The 9,652-nt window shown below is 48.8% G+C and overlaps 1 protein-coding gene across 1 annotated transcript; it reads left to right on the top strand.

Annotated features, from left to right (window-relative positions):
• The first annotated feature begins 757 nt into the window (after positions 1 to 757).
• On the top strand, positions 758 to 7,133 carry DPRX (divergent-paired related homeobox). Its single transcript, XM_012477014.2, has 3 exons — positions 758 to 890; positions 3,295 to 3,449; positions 6,720 to 7,133. Exons 1-3 carry the CDS (start codon positions 863 to 865, stop codon positions 7,110 to 7,112), a joined length of 576 nt encoding a protein of 191 aa, XP_012332437.2. The 5' UTR covers positions 758 to 862; the 3' UTR covers positions 7,113 to 7,133.
• Positions 7,134 to 9,652: the final 2,519 nt, after the last annotated feature.

The raw sequence follows: 9,652 nt of genomic DNA, 5'->3' as shown, positions 1-9,652 counted from the left end.
AATATGCAAGTTACCTGAAAGCCACTTAAGGGTTTAAACTTGGACTTTATTATTGATAATCAGGTTCCCAGTCCCCATTAGGGAGCCTGGTCACCTGGGAGCTTGTTAGGTATGGAAATCATCAGGTCCCACACCCCAGACCAAGTGAGTCAGAAACCTTGAGGGCAGAGTCTCTGCTTTTTCAAGCCTCCCAGATGATTCGAATGGACCTGGAGCACGGAGACCCCTTGATGCAAAACAGCGTCCCGTGATCATCGTGATCTTCTGTGACAATGCAGCTTCTGGCCGGGCGTGGTGACTCACACCTGTAATCCCAGCACTTTGGGAGGCCAAGGCGGGCGGATCACTTGAGGTCAGGAGTTCGAGACCAGCCTGGCCAACGCAGTGAAACCCCCATCTCTACTAAAAAACACAAACGTTAGCTGGGTGTGGTGGTGCACACCTGTGATCCCAGCTACTCGGGAGGCTGGGACACGAGATGGCACCATTGCACTTCAGCCTGGGTGACAGAGTGGGACTCGTCTCAAAAAAAAAAAAAAAATGCAGCTTCTACTCAGGAGGTCTGGAGTGGGCCAGGATTCTGCATTTCAACAAACTCCCAGGAGTGGTAGTGGGGCTGGTTTGTGGGCTCACCTTTGAGTCACTGGTCCTGGCCCAATCAATATTAGATCAATGACAGCCCTGGGAGATATCCAGGGGGCTCTAGAGGACCGAGGGATCATAGTGGAGGCAGAGGAGGGCAGAGAGAGGTGGAGAGGGTGGGAATCGGGTGTGGCTGAGGAGGAAGCTATTTAAGCCTGGATTCCATCTTTGCTGGTTCTTATCCCTGGATCTAAGCCCAGGCGCACATCTAGATTAGAAGATGCCAGGCTCGGACGATCTTCCTACAGGTAAGCCAGAAAAAATGAGAACCAAAGTCAAAACATGTGAAAAATGGAGAGCAGCTGGCAGCAGCGTTCAGGCAGAGGAAACAGGTCGCTGAAGCAGGCGCTTTGTCCACGTGGGTGGCGCGAACTTCCCACAGAGGCTGTCATATTTTTTATTGTTGTTTTTGTTTTTTTGAGAGGGCGTCTCGCTCTGTAGCCCATGCTGGAGTGCAGTGGTGTGATCTCAGCTCAGTGCAACCTCCGCCTCCTGGGTTCAAGCGATTCCCATGCCTCAGCCTCCCGAGAAGCTGGGATTACAGGCGCCCACCACCACGCCCGGCTAATTTTTGTATCTTTATAGAGATGGGGTTTCACCATATTGGCCCGGCTGGTCTCAAACCCCTGACCTCATGTGATCTGCCCACCTCTGCCTCCCAAAGTGCTGGGATTACAGGCGTGAGCACCGTGCCTGGCCCTGTCATCCAGCACTGGCAAACGCAGGGAAGCCCTTTTCTGCCCAAGAATTCCGAGTCTTCTCGCTGGTTGTTGTCTCTTAATTCCTCCCACCCTGATGCTCGTTCTAATGTAGAGTGTAAGCCTATGTTCTCTCTAGGGCCGAATCATCCTCACAGGATCAGATTCCCCGGAGCAGATTCCCCAGGGGAATCTGATTCCTATGAGGATGATTCGGCCCTAGAGAGAACATAGGCTTAGCCAAGCTGGAAATCTCGTGTGCGTATTTACTAGATTCTGAGGTTGCTGGCAAACCATTTTCAGGCATGATCGGATTCAAATCTTTTAGACCCAGGCACACGGCGGCTCATGCCTGTAATCCCAGCACTTTGGGAGGCCGAGGCGGGCAGATGGCTTGAGTCCAGGAGTTCAAGACCAGCCTGGGCAACAAAGCAAGACATCATCTCTACAAAAAATACACAAATTAGCCGGGCATGGCAGTGCCCTATAGTTCAGCTGTTCGGGAGGCTGATGTGAGAGGATCGCTTGGGTCTGGGAGTTGAGGCTGCAGTGAGTTGTGATTGTACCGCTGGGCAACAGAGCACTAACCTGTCTCTAGAAAAAGAAAGGAAAAGGTGATAGCCATTAGAGCAGCGATGTTATTTTCCTGTTTATTTCCTTGCTATATTCCTAAAAGAATATACTTAGTAAACACTGAATAAATGATAAGCATAAAACCATGTCCATTTCATCTTGGATTGAGTTGCCTGCTTTCTACACAAAGAAAATAGATCCCAAGAGGTAAGGCACAAGGGATCACTTTTATTTATTTATTTATTGAGACAGGGTCTCCTGCTGTCCCAGGCTAGAGTGCAGTGGCGTGATCTTAGCTCACTGTAGCCCCTGTCTCCGGGGTTCAAGTGATTCTCCTGCCTCAGCCTCCCGAGTAGCTGGGATTGCAGGCATGCACCACTGTGCCCAGCTAATTTTTGTATTTTTAGTAGAGACGGGGGTTTCACCATGCTGGCCAGGCTGGTCTTGAACTCATGACCTCATGCGATCTGTCTGCCCTGGCTTCCCAAAGTCCTGGGATTACAGGCATGAGCCACCACACCTGGCAAGGGATCCCACATTTAAATGATAACAGACAAAAAGAACGGAGGAAGCGAGGGGGAAAGAAACAGCCCTTTCCTGTGGTGCTCTACTTGTGACAAAATGAGGCTTGGGAAAACGTGGACAAAAGGCAGATAAGCAGTTGGCTAGCATTTCTTTTTTATTTTATTTTTATAGTGAAGGAAAGTCTCACTACGTTGCCCAGGCTGGCCTCAAACTCCTGGGATCAAGTTGCCCTCCTGCTTCAGCCTCCCACAGTGCTGGGACTACAGCCGAAGGTACCACCCCGGCCAGCAGTGTCTCAATATCTAAGAACCTCAGTCATGGCCGGGCGCGGTGGCCCACGCCTGTAATCCCAGTACTTTAGGAGGCTGAGGCAGATGGATCACCTGAGGTTGGGAGTTCGAGACCAGCCAGGTTAACATGGTGAAACCCCATCTCTTCTTCTGACTGTGGTTTTAAGTAAAATTAAAAAAAAAAAAAAAAAAAAGAAACCCATCTCTACTAAAATTAGAAACATTAGCCGGGCATGGTGGCGTGCACCTGTAGTCCCAGCTACTAGGGAGGCTGAGGAAGGAGAATCGTTTGAACTCAGGAGGTGGAGGTTGCAGTGAGCTGAGACTGTGCCACTGCGCTCCAGCCTGGGTGACAGTGAGACTCCATCTCCAAAAAAAAAAAGAACCTCATATATAGATAGAACTTAAAGGACTAATGATAAAAACAAAAAACAAACCAAAAAAAAAAAAAAACCTCCGTCACTTGATCACCATGGTGTACCCTCAGTGGAGAGGAGAGTTGGAAGTTTGGGCTTTGGGGAATGGAATGGCCAGCATTTCCCATTTGTGCTTTTCTCCGTTTCAAGGCAAGGACCAGTTGCATTCACACAGGAAGCGAACCATGTTCACTGAGCAGCAGCTGAAAGATCTGAACGTCTTATTCGCTGAGAATCCATACCCAAACTCCAGCCTTCAGAAAGAAATGGCCTCGAAAATAAACGTACCCCCCACAGTACTGCAGGTTGGAAAATGATGCGTCTCACTGAACCGCCTTCCCGATCTAACTTAAATTCAGAGAGCCTCTAGGATAACTCCTGACGTCTCATTCCATTCGCTGGTATTCCCCAAACCCACACTCTCCTACCCACGTCTGTAAACCTTTCTCCAAATCCCCAGAGCAAGAATGGGAACGTTTCCTCTGGTAAAGGACCAGGTAGTAAATAGCTGAGGCTTTGTGGGGCATACTGTCTCTGTGGCAACTATTTATGCCATCACAGTGCTAAGGCAGCCACAGACGATGAAAACAGAAGAGGCCTGTCTGCTCCCAGAAGCTCTTTCACTCAGGTTGGGGTACAGTGACGCCATCACAGCTTACCGCAGCCTCGACCTCCTGGGCCAAGCGATCCTCCCACCTCAGCCCCCCAAGTAGCTGGGACTACAGGTGTGCACCATCACGCCTGGCTACTTTTTTTTTTTGTAGAGATGGGGTTTCGGCTGGGCGTGGTGGCTCATGCCTGTCATCCAAGCACTTTGGAGGCCAAGGTGGGCAGATCACCTGAGGTCGGGAGTTCAAGACCAGCCCGACCAACATGGCGAAACCCCGTCTTTAAAACTATATATATATATATATATGAGATGGGGTTTTTCCATGTTGCCCAGGAGGCTGATCTTGAACTCCTGGTCTCAAGTGATCCACCTGCCTCGGTCTCCCAGTATCAGGATTACAGGCATGAGCCACTGCGCCTGGCCTGAAGTTTATACAATTTTTCACATTACAAAATAGTATTCTTTTGTTTTAAGACAGGGTGTTGCTTTTTTTTTTTTTTGACATGATCTGGCTGTGTCACCCAGTCTGGAGTGCAGTGGCATGATCTCCGCTTACCACAACCTCCCCGTCCTGGGCTCAAGCCATCCTCCCACCTTAGCCTCCTGAGTAGCTGGTACTACAGGTGTGCAGCACCAGGCCCAGCTAATTTTTGTATGTGGTTTTTTTTTTTTTTTTTTTTTGTAGAGATGTGGTTTTGTCAGGTTGCCCAGGCTGGACTTAAACTCCTGAAATCAAGCGATCCACCCACCTCAGCCTCCCAAAGTCCTGAGATTACAGGCATGAGCCACTGTGCCTGGCCAATAGTATTCTTTATTTTCTCTCTCTTTTTTTATTTAGTCCCAACACACATACAACACAAAATAGTACTCTTATCGTGTTTGTTTTTTCTCAACCATGTTTAAAACGTAAAGCCTATTCTTAGTGCATGGGTGATGCAAAGCCAGGAGGTGGGTCAGATTTGGCCAGGAGACTTAGCTGGCTGACCAGAGCCCCCAGAGCTGCCCCTGCAACTCCTCCCCTTGCTCTCCCATCCCCTGCTTTGGGTTTTCTGAGCCCTGTCTCAATTTCTGCCCCTAAGATCTCTCATTTCTGCTCCTTCCTGACAGTAGATTGAGAAGGGTTCCACAGAGAGGATATAAATGGCCAAAATGTGGCACTAGCCGTTGTCACCTGGAAGTACTCATATTATCAGCTAAAAGGAAAACTTGGGCTGGGGATGGTGGCTCATGCCTATAATCCCAGCATCTAAGGAGGCCAGGAGTTTCAGACCAGCCAGTGCAACACACTGAGACCCCACCTCTACAAAAAATCTAAAAAATTCGCCCAGCATGGTGGTATGTAGCTGTAATCTCAGCTACTCTGGAGGCTGAGGTGGGAGGATCGCTGGAGCACCGTAAGTTGAGGATGGAGTGAGCTCTGGTTGTGTCACTGTACTTCCAGCCTGGGTGACACAGCAAGACCCTGTCTCCAAAATAAAAAAAATTTAAAAGGTGTAATGGGTTACATTTGTAACCCCAGCATTTGAGAGGCTGAGGCAAGAGGACTACTTGAGCCTACGAGTTCAAAACCAGCCTGGGCAACATAGTAAGACCCTGTCTTTGGCTGGGTGCAGTGGCTCATGCCTGTAATCTCAGGACTTTGGGAGGCTGAGGCGGGTGGATTACCTGAGGTCAAGAGTTCGAGACCAGTCTGACCAACATGATGAAACCCCATCTCAAAAAAAAAAAAAAAAAAAAGACCCTGTCTTTATGTATCTGTCTCTATGTATGTATGTATCCATCTATCTATCTTTTTTTTGAGACCCTGTTTCGCTCTTGTCACCAAGGCTGGAGTGCAGTGGTGTGATCTCAGCTCACTGCAACCTCCACCTTCCAGCTTCAAGTGATTCTCCTGCCTCTGCCTCCTGAGTACCTGGAATTACAGGTGCCCACCACCATGCCCAGCTAATTTTGTATTTTTAAGAGAAATGGCGTTTCACCAGGTTGGCCAGGCTGATCTCAAACTCTTGACCTCAGGTGATCTGCCAACCTTGGCCTCCCAAAGTGCTGGGATTTCAGGCATGAGCCACTGTGCCCAGCCTATCTATGTATCTATCTATCTATCCATCCATCCATCCATCCATCCATCTATCTATCTGAGACAGAGCCTCACTCTGTCACAGAGGCTGAAGTGTAGTAGCAGAATCTCGGCTCACTGCAACATCTGTCTCCCAGCTCAAGCAATTCTCTTTATATATATATATATATATTTTTTTTTTTTTTAAAGACGGGGTTTCACCATGTTGGTCAGGCTGGTCTTGAACTCCCGACCTCAGGTGATCCGCCTGCCTTGGCCTCCAAAGTGCTTGGATTACAGGCATGAGCCACCACGCCCGGCCTCAAGCAATTCCCTTGCCTCAGCCTCCCAGGTAGCTGGAACTACATGCACACACCATGGTGGCATCTGACTAATACATGTATTTTTAGTAGATACAGGGTTTCGCCATGTTGGCCAGGCTGATCTCAAAGTCCTGGCCTCAAAGCAGTCCACTGACCTGAGCCTCCCAAACTGCACAGATTACAAGCATGTGCCACCAGGCCCAGCCCGTCTCTATTTAAAAAAAGTAAATTAATATTTGGATAGGAGAGTTTAAGGGCCAAAAAAAAAAAAAGAGAAAAGGTTAAAAACTTAAAGGTTAAAAAAAGAACATAAATAAGTTTAACAAAATAAAAATTAAAAAGTAAAGATTTTTAAAAAATAGAATGACAAGTTGGTCGGGTGTGGTGGCTCACGCCTATAATCCCAGCATTTTGGGAGGCCGAGATGGGTGGATCACCTGAGGTCAGGAGTTCGAGACCAGCCTGGCCAACATGGTGACACCCCATCTCTAATATAAAAAAAAAAAAAAGAAAAAAAAATAGAATGACAAGTCATCTGAATTCTACCCCATTTTCAACCCCTAGCTCTTCTCTCTCTTCCCTTCAGGTCTGGTTCAAGAACCGCAGAGCAAAACTTAAGAAAGCCAAATGCAAGCATCCTCAGGAAAAAGAAGAAACTCCACAACCGCCAATACCAGAGGGTGGGGTCAGCACCAGTGTCGGCCGGAGAAATGCAGACGCACTACCCAGATTGCCCAGCACTGCTCGCCCGATCGGCCTGGTGTACACGGGTCATCGGGTACCCTCGTTCCAGCTCGTCGCGTACCCCAACCTCAAGGTCCCTGCACATGAGTTCCTTGGCCACAGAATGGTCCATTTTGGCTGCTGCCAAGATCCTAACGTATACTTCCTGTACCCCATCGTGGAACCCCAGGCTTACGCTCCAAGCTTCAGTTCAGCTGCTTCTGCCTCCTCATCTCTACAAAGTCGAGAGAGATGATAAATACAGAAAGTCACATGTTGTAATGATGTGTGTGTGATATTGTGACATTTGTATTTGGTCCTCATGCCTGATTCCTGGAAAGCCATCCCAGAATTCCAGGGAGTCTCCCAAGGGCTGTCTTTTCGTATGCTAATGCTGACTGATAGCTTCAGGATGCGGGGCTGGTCTCGGAAGACCCCAGCAGGATCAGAGGGCTAACTTCTGGGAGGGGAAGGAAGCTGCAGGTGAGGTTGATCACCATTGGCTGATGGTTTCATCAGTCATGTCTGTGTAAGGAAGCACCAGGAGAAATGCTTGAACCTGGGAGGCAGAGGTTGCAGTGAGCCCAGGAGATCGTGCCACTGTACTCCAGCCTGGGCGACAGCGACTCTGTCTCAAAAAAAAGCAGCCAGGTCTGTCATCCCAGCACTTTGGGAGGCCGAGGTTGGGAATCTGAGACCAATCTGACCAATCCTAGCACTTTGGGAGGCCTGAGGTCAGCAGTTCGAGACCAGCCTGACCAACATGGAGAAACCCCGTCTCTACTAAGAATACAAAATTAGCCGGGCTTGGTGGCGCATGCCTGTAATCCCAGCTACTGGGGAGGCTGATGCAGGAGAATTGCTTGAACCTGGGAGGTGGAGGTTGCAGCGAGCCGAGATCGCGCCATTACACTCCAGCCTGGACAACAAGAGTAAAAACTCTGTTATTATATAAATAAGTAAAATAAAGCACAGGGGACCAACTGGAATATTGGAAGATGTATTCTTTGAGAATGATGACCCAAAAATTCCCCAGTATCAGAAAGTGTCCTGAAAAGTCAAACTGCCTGAACATAGTTCAGGTCCCCCTAGCCTTTTGAATCAACTCAAACCCTTCCTCAAGGCCTGGCGGTTGGTAACACAAAAACACCCCGAGAAGAACCTGAATCATCCCCTCCCTGGTAGTTGAGTGAATCGGATTCCACCCCCAAGATTCCTAAAAATCTCATGTTTCTAGAAAATTCTCAGAAAAAGCAAGTTCTCCTAAACCTCCCTGACTGTACTCATGCTCCAGAGCCAACTTCGCAACCATCACAGAATCTCCATCCCCTTGAAACCTGGTTCTCTGGCAATGTTCCTCATGCCTGTAATACCAGCACTCTGGGAGGCTGAGGCCGGTGGATCACAAGGTCAAGAGTTCGAGACCACCTTGGCCAACATGGTGAAACCCTGTCTCTACTTAAAAAAAAAAAAAAGGCCAGGCACGGTGGCTCACGCCTGAAATCCAAGCACTTTGGAAGCCATGGTGGGTGGATCACCTGAGGTCGGGAATTCAAGACCAGCCTGATCAACATGGTGAAACCCCGTCTTTATTAAAAAAAAAAAACAAAAAAAAGCCAGGCATGGTGGCAGGTGCCTGTAATCCCAGCCACTCAGGAGGCTAAGGCAGGAGAATCGCTTGAACCCTGGAAGCAGAGGTTGCAGTGAGCAGAGATCGCGCCACTGGACTCCAGCCTGGTGAGAGAGCAAGACTCCATCTCAAAAAAAAAAAAAAAAGCCAGTTTCATATACCAGTCTCTAAATAGATTAAAATTTAAAAATAAAATAAACATAAGTGTGTTAGAAAGAACCTACTGTCGGATTTGCAGTTGAGTAACTTCAAGCAGGGTCAAAGGAAGAAAAAGTCCGGATTGCATGGGGCTGGGGCAGTTCTATGGCTAAGTATCCATTTTTGTTGTTTGTTTTTGAGGCAGAGTCCTGCTCTGTTGCCCAGGCTGGAGTGCCATGGAGTAATCTCGGCTCACTGCAACCGCCGACTCCTGGGTTCAGGCAATTCTCCTGCCTCAGCCTCCTGAGTAGCTGGGATTACAGGTGTGTGTCACCACGCGCAGCTAATTTTTGTATTTTTAGTAAAGACAGGGTTTCATCATATTGGTCAGGCTGGTCTCAAATTCCTGACCTCGGCCTCCGCCTCCCTCGGCCTCCCAAAGTGCTGGGGTTAAGGCGTGAGCCACCGCGCCAGGCAGTGACGGAGTATCTCGATACATCTTATCTACAGGATGGCAGGCTACGGTGGGGACAAAGCTGTAATAGATAAATGGGCAGCAGTCACTGCTTAGCTGGGGGGAATGTTGGGTGGGTTGGGGCTCGGGAGACAGTGTTAAAAACAACCTTAATAACAGCCTGTTGGTTCAGTGGCTCATGCCTGTAATCCCACTGGATTTCGGAGGCCGAGGCGGGAGGATTGCTTGGGACCAGGAGGTTGAGGCTGCAGTGAGTTGTGATTGCACCACTGCACGCCAACCTGGCTGACAGAGTGGACCCTGTATCAAAACAAACATTATCGAGATAAATTATTAACAAAAATGGGGGCCAGGCGCGGTGGCTCACGCCTGTAATCCCAGCACTTTGGGAGGCTGAGGCGGGTGGATCACGAGGTCAAGAGATCGAGACCATCCTGGTCAACATGGTGAAACCCCATCTCTATGAAAAATACAAAAAGTTAGCTGGGCATGGTGACGCGCACCTGTAATCCCAGCTACTCAGGAGGCTGAGGCAGGAGAATTGCCTGAACCC

This window comes from Aotus nancymaae, unplaced genomic scaffold, assembly GCF_030222135.1.
Source record: "Aotus nancymaae isolate 86718 unplaced genomic scaffold, 86718_ANA_hifiasm-v0.15.2.pri h1tg000028l, whole genome shotgun sequence".
In the NCBI taxonomy this organism is placed as follows: domain Eukaryota; kingdom Metazoa; phylum Chordata; class Mammalia; order Primates; family Aotidae; genus Aotus; species Aotus nancymaae.
This window is presented reverse-complemented; position numbering and strand designations above follow the sequence as displayed.